Genomic DNA, 14,044 nt, shown 5'->3' on the forward strand with positions numbered 1-14,044 from the left:
GAATTCATTTCTGGTTTCTTCTACTCTTTACAGCGCTCGTTGGAACCTCGCAACCGAGTCGCTATTTTGTTCGTTGAATGCCCAGGCGCGTCTCAGTGTTTTGTGTATCCCACGGGGGATACACATATCACTAGTGATACGTGTGCGGGGATACACATATCACGGGGATACACATATCACTGTGACACCCGGAGTGTCCCGCGTGAATGCGTGCTCAGTCTCATTTGTCAGCGGTTTGCTTCAACGACAGGCAAAATAGGCACACTTTGTTTCTCTTTACACGACACAAAGTTTGTTTCCCGCCTACGTATGTATAAACCGAAGAATCCGAAACTTCGCGAACACTGCGCTTCCGGACCGGCCCTTCGGAAGTTCAACGACAATGAGTCCAAAATGGCGCGAGTCTGTAAAAAGCGGTGAAATTTCGTGTTTCTTGATAATTTTTGTGCTCTTAACTGCAGAATGCGCCGCCAAATATGTACAATGAGGAAAGGTTAAAAGAACTTGGCAGGCAATGTTTTTTCGGAGGCACCTAAGTGTGCAATGTTTTGTCCGATGTTTTGATGGATGGTTCGTCGCGTAGGTGACAAGTCAGTGTACATATCATTAACCAGTAATTTCAACGACAGATATTACATGTAAATGAACCTCGGATAACTGCGATTCATTTACTGGAGGTCAGAGATCGAGAAGCAGGCAAAACTTATCGATAAACAGCAAAACATGGCCACCACTGCTTGCTTGTGTGGGGAGTTTTCTTTTGCATAAGTTTTGATACGGCCGAGCATTGGAGCTGCGGAGAACCCGCTACTTCACGTTATATGACCTAAATGGTCTTAATTTTACAACGTCAGAGCACTGATAGTTTCAATGGAACAGCTGAAAGCTTGGTGAAATCTCTTGTTTGATCTGGTATAAACTGGAGTAACTTATATTGGTTTCACTGTACGTGAGGCGTGCTTGCATTAACTCTTTGATCGAAGAATACTCGTTCTCCGGTCGCGTGCTATCAGATCAATCCAGGCTACAAACTTCGCGCAAACAGAGCACTTGGTTGTTCACTTAGAACAGCTTGGATCAATCTCTCAAGAAGTCAATTTCACTACCATCATTGGAGCTGTTGTTTTGCTTGAATTAAAATAAACGAAATTAAAAAAAAAAACAATTTAAATTAAATTTTGCACTGCGTGCGGGACCAAAACATGGCAGAGGAGTATCCAGGCGAAGTGAACGACAAGGACAAAATTTTGAATGGAGATATCGACAGTAATAGAGTCCCTCTACATGAAGTACGCGAGAAAAAGAAAAAGAGAAAAGTGAGGAGGTCAAGATCTAATGAGCATTTACCGTCTTCAGATGCGCAAACTGGCGCATACTTGAGGCAAGTTTCAAGCTATAGCCATGGCGAGCAACCTCGACATGTTCAGCTGCCTCTTGAGCCTATGGGGAGTCGTGAAAAACTTATTCACATTCACGAAGAGCTGAGTAATACACATCCTCCTCCACGCCCAGAAATATTGCGTGACGAAAAAGATCTGAGAAAACTCGCCTTACATTTAGCGATAAGTAAATCCAGCGAACGGAAAAATAACAAATTTCTACATCACGATTACGTGTTAGTTCATAGAACAGGCGACAACAGAAATCTGCACGAGAAACTGAGAAAGAAATACGAGTCCGAGCTTCATGCACAAGGATTCAGAGTGGATCGCAAGTACACAGCGGAAAATACGTTCGTTGTTCTGCATTGTTCATTTGAAAGACTTTGTGAAGAAGCTGAACATGTGTCTTTGGAAATGCCTCTAGCTGGGGTGAGATAATTTGTCATTCTTTATTTTGATACAGGACTGGGGGTTTCCAGTTTTTTTTTTACAATAACTGTCTAATTTCTCGCACGCTGATTGGCTTTATATTTTTGTCATCATTAAGAGTACAGATGGATAAAATTTTAGTTTACGCAAGTTTTCAAGTTCAACTTTCAGCTGTCAAACTGTCAACTTTTTAACTAATGAGATTTTATGGACTTTTAGGTAGCTAATCAAAAAGCGAGAAAAGCTGTCGACAATTTTCACGTCATTTTGAATAAAATTCACTTATCTTTAGTTTACGGCGTCTTTTGCCCTCATTCCCTGCATTTGACCATTCTGGGGTCTTGTTATTGTAAAAAACAAATTTACAAGTTTACAAGTTTACTGTGGAACCACTCGTCTGCGGCTCGTGGTTCCACAGTCACTTTGACAATGTTATGACGCAATTTATCATCAATAAGAGGACAAACGCATGAAAAACTGACATCCATTTTTTAAATGGTTAATGATACTAATGTAACAAAATCAACAAATGCAGATGTGTTTTTTTGTACCCAAATTTTACTTTTGTAGAAACAACACAACCATGATTTTTGTTTCAAAGGGTGTTGTTTGGCGACCAGGTAAATTGCCAACCTTTGAATAAGATATGCATGCAAAACACAAGCAGCGAAATAAAATTGAGTAGTGAACAGCAAATAGTAGCAATTACAGTAGTATCAACCACAGAAGTTAATATTGGTTTCTGCGTGTTCTGATTGGTTAACTCAGAAGTGATTAGCAGCAGATAATGATATTATTCACCTCCAAGCATCACACAGCCTGTGAAATTTTTGATCATTTGTCTGGTTATTGTCAGAAATAAAGTAATTATTATTTTGGTCTGCTAGTTATTCAGCTTGTGTGGTATATATACTAGTTAAAACAAAATTTTATTCACCTCGATCTCAGTGAAAGTAGTGAATATTTACCTTCACTTCAGTTAATGTACATGTATCAAGCAGTACAAATCAGAAAGGTGTGTTATTGACAACTGTTTAGCGAGAGAAAAAAACAAAGACAAGATTAAAACCCTAAACCCTAGCAGTGATGAAATTTTATTTTGTGTTGTCCTTTTATTTTTAGTACCTTGTACCAGAGTCGTCCAAAAACAGTGTGTGGAAACAGTTTTGGGATCGTTTTCGAACTGATGATGAAGGTATTGTTTACATGTCGTAAACATATTTATTATACTTTATGACCATAGGAGGTTTGTCTCACAATTTGTTTAAATGCCATCTAACTTCATGTGGGATATTTCTTTAAAAATAAAGGCTTGGTTTTTTTGGAGGTAAATAAAATGAAAAATATTATTCATAAAATAATTTGTATGTCATTCAGTGACAGTATTGTTTTGTGCAATATGAATGATCCTTAGAGATCTCCTATTTTTGCTCCACTTAGAGATTAACACTCTCTAATAGACCATTTCTGTGTTACACCGTACATCTACCTTGTGCCTCTGTGGTAAAACAAGTCTTCGTGCGAAAGCATTCATATGAAAATGTGTTCCCCTACAGGTTCATTTCCATGCAAATCAAACTCACTTTCATATCATTGAAAGGTTTTGCATGAAGACTCATTGGATCATGTGTACTAAGGACATCTGCAGTCGAGTATCAAGCGATACTCTTGATCGATACCCTTGATCGACACCTCGATCGACATCCGGACTGATACTCATTGGACACACTGTTGACACTTGATCAACAGACAGTCGATAGTCGGCTGAGTGTCGACCGACTCATATGAATCAATTGAAAATTAGTAAACTGTCAACCAAGATGTCAATGGAATGTTGATTGAGTGTCGACCGAGGTGTTGATAGAGTATCGATCGAGGGTATCGATGAACACTTGACTGTGGATGCCTTTAGTACACATGAGCCAACTCGTTTTGAAACAGAAGCACGAGGTGGCCTATTTAATGTAAAATTCACTGAACATCATGACATAAGTTCTGCAGACTTCAATGTGTATTGCTTTTCCATTGCAGTTGATTTTGTCAGTGCTCCATTTTGTGTTTCAAAGTCGCACATTTATGAAGGAATAGAGAATCCCGACACGTTCTTTAGGCCTGCTCTTAGATCATTGTTGGTAAGTAATGTTCTTATGTCAGGGCAGGAAAAAACTCAGGTCCGATTGCCCACAGCAAGTAAATTTTGCTCTTGGACAAGTGAAAATGGAACTTTGGTGGTCCAGCGGGCAAGTGATTAATTAGTCTTAGTAGTCTGGTTAGTGGTAACAATTTCAAAACTGAAGACTGCAAGATGAGCAAAACAAGGAGTTGAGAGCATGGATTAATTTAAAATCCCAGCATACTTGATGCTAGACAGTACAGAGTACCTAGTAAATGATGTAGTTGATAAGGCATGAACCATGCATGTCTATTGGGCAAGTGAAAGTTTAGTGAGGGCCACTGGAAACTGAAATGTACTTGTCTGGCCCACTGGGCAACTGGATTTCAAACATTTTTTTCCTGTCCTGAATGTCACTGTATAAATATGGCTAGTTTGTCAATGAATGCTTGGTCAGGTCTTAAAACTAAAATCACTGATTACAAGCAATTGAGAGTTTCTTTTTAGCATTAGTCCTTTGTCGTAGCAAAGAGTTGAAGGGCTAGGAAAGGTAACATGAGCTTTACAAATTAACTCTCCTATCGGTGTATGACTTCAAGTTGATAAATACTGTAGCTAGTAAGTGTTTCAATAATTCAAAGCCAACCCTGATAATCTGTGATTCAATGGTCCAAGAACATTTTGTGTGTAGATGTAAAAGTTTTAACTTTCAATTTTATCCATTTAGGTTCACCACATTTTAACAGGTCTAGATATCAGAGACAAGGAAAGCAAGCAGCTTGGTCAAAATGCACAAGGTATTACTGTGTATACGTAGTTTGAAAAATTGTGTCCTTGTGTTTCTAAACTCCTAGTTGTGTGCTACATGTCAGATTTATGTCATGGTACATTGTATCTTGACTTGTTACCCATACACGTATATGTCGACAACAAATTCAAATATCTTTGATATTATGTGTGCATGTCTTTGCAACTACATGTGAGTTGATTTTGCTTTTAAAATGTAAGCCGTACCTGTGTAAAAAGACTGGATCATGTTCATCCACGCATACAGTCAACAGCCAAGTGTTGATCATCAATACCCTCCATCGATACCCTCAAATGACACTCAATTGATACTCGATCTACACTCCATCGACACCTTGGTTGAAACTCCATCGACATCTCGGTTGACACAGTCAACTACTTTTTGATCATTGCATATGAGTCGGCTAACTATTGAGCGACTGTTGGTTAAATGTCTACCGAGTGTCGATTGAGTATCGATCGGGATGTCTATCATACACCACTCAAGATGTTGATCAAGGGTATTGATTGAGGGTATCGATCAACACTTGACCATGGATACCTTTAGTACACATGATCCAAAACACCTGTATTTTTTATTTACCATGTATGCATATAAAGCAGTTGTAAGTACATGTATTCTGACATACTACTGTAACTTTGATTACTTTGTAGGTTTGGGGTACATGCTTATTGAGGGAGCCTACACTGATACATTTATCCTTCATGAGAAATCTGAGTACGACTCTCAGTTTCCATTGTCTGATGCTGGCGATGATGACAGCTTCCTCCATGGCCAGGATATTGCTGATCCTCGCAAGGCCTTGAACAACACCTGGCTGAAACATTTTAGATATCAGCCACTGTGGAAAATAAGGAATTACTTTGGGGAGAAGATTGCGCTGTATTTTGCTTGGCTTGGTGAGTTCATTTGTGATGCTCATTCAATGTATTGTTGGTGTCAAATAGACCATATTAAAGAAAAGACTTGTGGTATTACTTAGATATTTTATGGGGCATTCAGCATTCAGTAATTTTGTTTATCCTGAAATGATATTTTAGGTTTGCTGAACATGTCACTTGTTTTACCCGTGCTGCTTGGACTTGCTATTTTCTTCTGGGGACTTGGCGTAGCGTAAGTTATTATTCAAAATAAATCATTAATAGCAAGATAATATTGTAGTGTTATTATCAGGCTGTATGCATGTGTTTAAATAAGTCTTGCTCAAGATCCAAGCCCAAGCCAAGCCTGAGGTTTCTCTAGAAAGCCACTTGGATGCCTGTGTTCCCTGCAGTCAGCAGATGCAGACATGAAAATAAGCATGCAGTGACACATTTCTCCTAGGACACCTACATTTCAAATCTTTGCTTCAGGCCTGTGAACTCCCTCACATGCATGTTCATAGGCTTGGCTTTACACTGTACATTTAAGATTGTCTGGTAGCCATTTTCACTTTCGATGAGTTGACAAAATACAACATAAGTGAAGTGTGTCACATGTATCTGAGAATACAGCATGATAAAATGGACTGTCTAAAACTCTCCACTGTATTTCTGGATCTTGGACTAAGGTCCCTTCATCATACAGTTCTTTTAAGACATTGATGATTTTCTACATTCTTATCACCTCTCTGTTTGACATGTGTTGATATGGTAGGGAGAAACAATCGTTGATCACTTTTGAGATGGAAACACACTTTGGTTATATTCTTGATCTCATTCTGTAATGTGCTTCTGGACTGGAGTTGAGTAAGACAAGTTTTGTTAAGGTTGTGTTTGGCTTCTTCATTTTGTATTTCATCTCTAACTCTGAACTTTTTTAATGTAATGTTATTCCCAATCCCTTCTTCAACAAATTTACTGTTGTGGTAGCCTACTAGAAAGCTGCTGAATCAGCTCCTTTGACCACTACACATTTCCTTTAATGTTTAACATGATTTTGCATTTGTTGCAATTCTGTTTTACTAATCATTGTCAACTTAAACACTAATATACCATTTTAATGGAAGTAAGTGTTAAGCTTGAACCTGAACTTGTGTGCTTGTCTGTAATTTAGTTCTTTGTCTTTGATTGGTCTGTGTTCTAAAATGTGCCATAAAGCCAAAAGGTAGTTTCACCATTACTAGCTCCCAGTCAAGAGCTATGCTTACATAGGGACCACATATACATGCAGTTAATGTAACATCTGTGACAGCCCACTTGTGAATAACGTTACCTAATCCCATGTTATAATATACATCAACATGTATAACTTAAACTAAAAATGCTACAATTGCAGTCAGGGATGGACATCAGTGGTATACAATCAAAGGTTTGTTTGACACTGACTCTACTTTAAACCGACGAAGACTGATACTACTGATGTATAACTTGTTGGCAGACATTTTCTCTTCTCTATCTACTAGCACTCTTTTGCTCTATAAAGACTTAACAATATCTGGTAGGTGAGTTGTCTATCTGGCTCAACTTTGTTTTGACATTTTCTTTAACACATAATTTCTCTTCAAACTCCTGTTCTCTTCTTTCACGTATTAATGTTTGTTATACTTAAGATACCATTGTCTCCTGTCTGCTTTTCTTCATTGGCCCTTAAATGCCTCTTATAACTATTTTCAATCTGAGCCTTTTTTGTTGAGCAATAAACATCAAATTATTGATGCCCATCTTCTATTGGTACTGTTTAGAGGCAGCTATTTGTGATTCTTCACATCTGGTCTAACTTGTCTTATAGTAACAATAAGTAATAATTTTTATATTTGAATTTCCACCTCTGGTTTTCTTTGTTGGCACATGTATCATTCTTAATAATTATTGGCAGCCCTTGAACTATGAAACTCTCTTTCTATGATTAATGATACAGTCATTTCATGGCATTTTCTGAGTGCATCAATGCTCTAAACTCATGAATCCTGTGTTGTTATTTCTATAAGTTAAAACTTGCTTGTATACCTCAGACTCTTCTTCAATTCCTGACAAATGTCCTAGTCTAGACTACAGTTTTTGTAGTCAAAAATGCCGTTAATGCCAACTTTATCAAGTTCCGCTGTGGTGACGTTGAGAGGAAGGATAACAATTCTGTTTTTCCAGTCTGTAGTTAAATAACTTCCAACAGCTGTAAGACTTAAGTTTTATCATGTTATTTTCTAGTGTGGTGGATAATCCTATGGACGAGCAGGAAAATTCCACAGCAGTGTCAACCGTCACTCTTTGGGCCAAGAATGCTTTTGACAATGATGCAACACCGTTCTTTGCTTTGATTATTTGCTTGTGGGGTAAGTTATGACACAAACCATAGTTACACGTAATAGAGGGACATGGTTAGGAAACCTGGCAAAGTTCTTTGTTTGTTTGTTTATTTTGGGGTTGACCTTGCACAAAACCTGGCAAAACACAAAAGGTGTTTACTTTTCTCATCCGGTATTTTCCAAGAGAAAATTAATAGAAAACATGCTCTGCATTTCTATCAAGTTACTAAGAGACTCGTGGAAGTCTGGGAGAACTCAAAAAAGCTGTGGGAACAGTTGCTTGTCAGCTCATGTTCCCACAACATTTCTTATTCTCCTAAACTTCCACTCGTGTTTCAATAACTTGATAGGAACACGGAACATATTTTCTATTTCTCCACTATATATAACAAAAACGTTTGATATCCTCGTTTGTAGGGACAATATTTTTGGAGCGATGGAAACGAGCAAATGCGCGGTTATCATATCAGTGGGATGTGGACACCTTTGAAGAACAGGTATGTTGTAAATCTGAGTAACCTAAAACAAATTCATGGTGTGCTTGTTTTTAACACTAGATTGACTGCAGGTATTTATTTAACCCACTGATTGTTTTCTAACCTTAGGAACCAAATCGCCCTCAATATTATGGCACAGTCATGAAAATGGTAAGACTGTAATTTTTTGTTATCTGCAAATTGCTTCCTTGATGTTACTGCTAGTCAGTCATTGCTGCTCTCGTAACGTAATAACTAAATAATTTGTACAAAGAGGTAGTTGAACCAAAATTTTGGGGTAACGTAAAGTTCAGGTGTAAGAGGTTGCCCTATAATTCCTTTTCAACTCGGTTTTGGATGTATGTATTGCTGTCAAATTAAATAAAATAAATGAAATAAAACTAAAAGTTAGTTAATTAAAACTCACATTGTTTCAGTTCCATTTATGGTGTAATTTCTTCCGTTCAGGACCCAGTGACAGGAGACGAGATCTCGGTTTACCCAGTCATAAGAAGGTTCTTCAAGATGTCTGGCTCATTTAGCGTCATGTTATTTATGGTAAGATCATTACTTAAGTACATTCTAGGTAAGGTAAAAAAGGTAAAGTCTGTATACGAGCCGAGTGGCTCATCAGGCCGACGTTTATCTCCTGTGTCAGTAGCATTAAGCGAATAATAGTATTTCTATTCCCCTTTGGATGGGATGCTACTCCATTGCAGGGTTACCCCGAGCATTAAATTCGGCGGTACCTATTTATACACCTGGGTGGAGAGAGGCACTGAGGGAGTAAAGTGTCTTGCACAAGAACACAACACGTTGTCCTCGGCCAGGGCTCAAACCCAGACCGCTCGATCTGGAGGCTAGTGCACTAACCATGTACATTCTGCGTTAGCATTTTGCGTGACAAAACAAATTGTTTGCAGAGTTCTCCCATGGTAACACCAAGGTGTTTTCTGTGTTTTTGCACCAGATCTGCTTGGTGCTGGGCAGTGTTGTTGCGGTGATAATTTACCGAGTCATTGCCAGGGAAGATCTGTTCAAGAGCAGAGGAGAAGCTGGTTTACTGATGGCCAGTGTTACTTCAACGTTTATCAACACCCTCTCTATCATGATCATGGGAAAGGTATGTACAATCACCTCATATTTATGCGATTTACAACTAAGTGCACTTTTGGGGTCGGGCAATAAGTAAGTCTTGTATAATATATTTATAGCTACTTGTACGCGCATTCATCCAGTTGGAGAACAAGTCAGTACGTACATTGTATTGTGTTTTGAAGCAAGGTCTTTGTAGATTCCTTGAGTCGGGGACCAGATAAGTTCTCTCCAAGAACACTACGTGGAGTGCGTGAAGAGGTCTCCGCTAAGTTTAAAATACAAAGAGTTGTGTTCTTTCGAAGGAAGAAACTTTACTTATTTTACCTGGTGTTGACGTAGTGTAAATTTGTCCTTGTTGCAGATTTACCAGAAGTTAGCAGTGTACTTAACGGACTGGGGTAAGTGAGGCAAAGGAACTGAACCAAGTTGAAAACAGACTTTAAATCTCTTTTTTTTTCAAGTCCTGTATAGAAGGCAGAACGCACGCGTTTTTTTCCGTTGTAACCTCTCTCAGCTCCCAGTCCACAGTAGGAAAAAAGATGGCGGATGTACATTTTACCACAAAGCCTTGCGAACCTAACACAGCCTAAAAGGCACAAAGAAAACCAAATTTTTACAATATAAGGACATTAAGTAGCCTAGGTTTGAAGATTGTATAACGTTTCTGTGCGTTTTTACGAACGTTGTTAAGGTTTTCGTGCGCTAAGAACTATGGGTAAATGTACCAGTCGCCATCTTTTTTCCTACGGGGGATTGCAAAGGCATAATGTACATATGAAGCCTGAAGTATTTTGGGACACTAATCCTGATAGACTATCGGAACATCAAATCTATTCTACAGTTTGTACTTGAAATATTTTTTTGTCGAACAAAAGTAGAGCTGTGTTCATTAACAGTTGTGCTTTTCTCAACAGAAAATCACAGAACTCAGACATCGTACGAAGATGCGCTCATTATCAAGCTGTTTGGATTCCAGTTCGTGAATTCATACACTTCTCTCTTCTACATCGCTTTCTTTCGCCAGGTACAGGCTGTATGAATATTGTGCAGGACCAAAATTTACATGTATATTAATTAGTTATCCGTGTATTACCAGTTGTGGTCAACATCTTATTTCTCGATACAATTTTAAAACATTGTCCCACAGAAAGGAGGGGAAAGTGTTAGCGATTTTACCAGCTGTATCTACTTTGCTGCGTTGTTATACGCAGTGAATTAATCTGTTTTGTTGCATTGTTTGACTCAGGACACAAAGGAAACAGGCGTCATCGGCAAAGGGGAGAATTACAGCGACGAGTGTGGTGAGAACAACGACTGCATGACACTGCTGTCACTTCAAGTCGCCATGTTAATGATCATGAAACCTCTTCCTAAGCTCTTCTCGGATGTCATTAAACCGTAAGTATTTACTTTGCTAGCCTCTGTTTATCGTCCATTTTCTGTTATTTTTACTTGGAGGAGATAGTTAGGCCTTTTTTTTTACTTCCAGTGCATTTAAATTAGTGCTCAGTAAAAGCAGACAAGCAGACTGTGAACTGTGAAAACGGTTTACTAGTCGATACAAATTGTGTATCAGTCTGAGAGTTTGTAAAGGCAATTTAGAACATAGAAAGTTCAACGTGTTGTTTTGCGTGTTACTTTATTTTTTGTATTCACGTTATAGTTTGACAGGGGACAGCTTTTAAAGAATATTACCACGATGTATTACGCTCGTGCAAATCTATTGTACTGCCTATTGAAACGCCAATGTCGTGGGTTTCTAAGGGAGCTACGTCACAGCTTGCGCTTCTTAAAAAGTTTAGCGGACATTTTTCAAGTTTGTCGTTTGTAATCCGCGTTAATCTTCTCCATCCTTAATCATCCCGTGACTGAGCTCCTTTGAATTATAACTTTTCATTTGTTCTTCTTTCAGTTGGTTAAAAAACTTGTGGAGAAAGAAATGTTGTAGAAGCAAGGTTGCAGCGAGTGGCGACATCAGGTTCAACGTAGAAGATTACTTGGAAAGTGAGAGATGTAAAGAAAAGCTTGGGGATTTTACACTCTCTGAATACAATGAAAAAGGTATACTCAGTTAAAACGTATTGTGCAATCACGTGCGAGTTTGCTGTCAATCACGTGACTTTCGCGATCGTTACCAATCATTTGGAAACCGGTTCAGTTTTTACCCTTACGTCGTTATTTTCATGCTGTTATTGTGACATTCTATCAGGATGTTCACACTGCAAACATAACGACGGAACGTCCTTCTTATGTCCTCATGTTTATTTGTGTCGTTATGTCGCTAGTGTGAATTGGGCTTTAGGCTTGCTAGATGCGTCATAGCTCGTCATAAACGTGACGGTATTATCACTATGTTGCCCTAGACTTAAAACTGGAAACTTAGCAAACGGGCGACAAAAGAGATTTCAAGAATTTATATCAAAACATTGCCAACCGGCTACGGCTCTGTAATGGCCCTAATATGCTGTACATAACTTGAGTCCTTTTCTTTTTTTGTCGTAAATACATAGTGTTTGTCAGTAATCATTTCATTGTTTCTTACTGGTGTGTGATTATTGATTTCTTTTATTCCTTTGCAGTGCTGCAGTATGGATTTGTTATGGTAAGAGGCTTGATCGAAACTTGAATGAAGAAAATTAGTAAACATTTGCTTGGAATGACCTTAGGCCTGTTTTATTTTCCTGAGAAATCTAGCAAAGGTAGTTTCTACAGTAACAGTACCGTGGTGTAATGCCTGAAAACAAAAACAAAAACCAAACCAAAACACGAATTTATAGGTACAAGGAAAGAGTTTAGGAAATAGAATCAACTTTTGTGACGATAACAATAAGCGATGAAAAGTCAAGCCTAGACTTTCTATCGCTTATTTTTAACGCAAAATTTATCACTAAGAAATTATCCATTCAGATTGAGCTTTGTCTGGTTTATAGCGGACATCACATTTTTGAAACTAAGAGAGTTGTAACGATTGTATCTGATACTTGAGTTATATGTTGAGATATGGCGGACGCTTTCTTTTGACAGCTATTTGCCGCAGCGTTTCCGCTGGCCCCACTGATCGCACTGCTGACAAATGCTATTGACATGAAGGTGGATGCCAGAAGATTGTTGTGGACAAACAGGCGGCCTGTCGCCTTTAGGGCTGAGGACATAGGTTGGTAAATTTCCTTACTTTTTACAAGCCCTCTTGAAATAGGTCCTTGCCTTCCCACACTTGTTACCAGTGATATGTTCTTTCCTAGAGTTACGAATATCCCAATACAGTGGAACCCCGACTTACGGTCACCTCGTTATTACGGCCACTTTTTGTCCCCGCGAAACGTCTATACATTTCCGTATACGAAAACCGACCACATTCTGAAATTCCAACCTGTATAATCCTTTATAATTTTACCCCGTTTATACGGCCACTCAAACCAGTTATGTCATCTTTCCATTGTTAATATTGTGCGACTGATTGAAGTTTCATTTTCTTTATAATTATATCTGTATTAAGGATGCTTATTAAAGATTAGTTGTTTACAAGTGCAGTTAATTATGATACATCTGCTAAGACTTCACTCAGCTTAGACCACTCATGAATTTTGACCCTACCCTGTTAATACGGCCACCCCGCTAATACGGCCAAATTTTCATGGCCCGTTGGTGACCTATTAACGGGGTTCCACTGTTCTTTTTTGTCGGGCCCAGTGATCGGCTCTCTGATAATTGTGGTCTTAGGTTTTTGACAGCAATGCAGTTACATGAATGCCTTGATAATTTAGCGCTGATCATTTACATTTCAGGCATGTGGTACAGCATTTTAGAATTCCTTAACGTAGCAGGCGTGGTTACCAACTCATTTTTAGTAGCATTTACGTCATCATATGGCCGTACATGGGAGGGTGATCCATCAACTACTAACACAACTGAGCTGGTATTCAACAACGCTACCAACACAACTGAACAGGTTTTCGTCATAACTCAGCACTTAGCTGGACCGAGCAGGCTGTGGCTCATTATTGGATTTGAGGTTCGTAAGCTTGTTGGAAACCGCCTTCTCAAACTCATTAATAATTCATCAAGTTAAAACAAAGAAAATCACAACCGTGAAGGAGGTTTGGATACCCGGTCTTAATCAGCTTAGATTTTGACGATTTTAGTTCTCCGTTTACTCGTTAGTTTTTGTTTCATCAGCTATCCAAACACCTCGAATTTCGTCAAAAATACTCCGCTGCGCGTCGTATTTTCAACTCTCTTCTCGGTGTTTGGATATCCCCATGAAATACTGTCCCTCGTGTTATTACGTCCACAGTTAGAGACCGTTTTTTCATTAATTTTAATACCTTTAACTTTCCACTGATTGCCTAATCACTTGTAGCACTTTCACTCCCAGATACTGACATTTAAAACAATTGAACAAAAATAAATATAAGCCCACAGCCCACTACGGACCTATTTTTTTAAAGACCTTGTCATACGGGAAAGACGGCAATTTCGTCTAAGCCAAAGCTTGATGTCGTATAGTTCAAGGTT

The 14,044-nt window shown here is 38.6% G+C and overlaps 1 protein-coding gene across 1 annotated transcript in view; it reads left to right on the forward strand.

The window, feature by feature from the left end:
- The first annotated feature begins 340 nt into the window (after positions 1-340).
- The window catches only part of LOC145496785 (anoctamin-7-like), a 15,176-nt gene continuing 1,472 nt past the window's right edge, over positions 341-14,044 (forward strand). Inside the window, exons 1-18 of the mRNA XM_081476529.1 lie at positions 341-1,811; positions 2,934-3,006; positions 3,843-3,943; positions 4,652-4,721; positions 5,386-5,631; positions 5,773-5,845; positions 7,858-7,982; positions 8,373-8,452; positions 8,561-8,602; positions 8,900-8,989; positions 9,402-9,554; positions 9,891-9,927; positions 10,444-10,553; positions 10,776-10,927; positions 11,442-11,590; positions 12,109-12,131; positions 12,554-12,683; positions 13,315-13,541. Coding sequence (XP_081332655.1) covers positions 1,203-1,811; positions 2,934-3,006; positions 3,843-3,943; positions 4,652-4,721; positions 5,386-5,631; positions 5,773-5,845; positions 7,858-7,982; positions 8,373-8,452; positions 8,561-8,602; positions 8,900-8,989; positions 9,402-9,554; positions 9,891-9,927; positions 10,444-10,553; positions 10,776-10,927; positions 11,442-11,590; positions 12,109-12,131; positions 12,554-12,683; positions 13,315-13,541 — 2,490 coding nt within the window. The 5' untranslated portion in view covers positions 341-1,202. The remainder of the gene's footprint in view (positions 1,812-2,933; positions 3,007-3,842; positions 3,944-4,651; positions 4,722-5,385; positions 5,632-5,772; positions 5,846-7,857; positions 7,983-8,372; positions 8,453-8,560; positions 8,603-8,899; positions 8,990-9,401; positions 9,555-9,890; positions 9,928-10,443; positions 10,554-10,775; positions 10,928-11,441; positions 11,591-12,108; positions 12,132-12,553; positions 12,684-13,314; positions 13,542-14,044) is intronic.

The sequence above is a fragment of the Orbicella franksi genome, chromosome 9, assembly GCF_964199315.1.
Source record: "Orbicella franksi chromosome 9, jaOrbFran1.1, whole genome shotgun sequence".
NCBI lineage: Eukaryota > Metazoa > Cnidaria > Anthozoa > Scleractinia > Merulinidae > Orbicella > Orbicella franksi.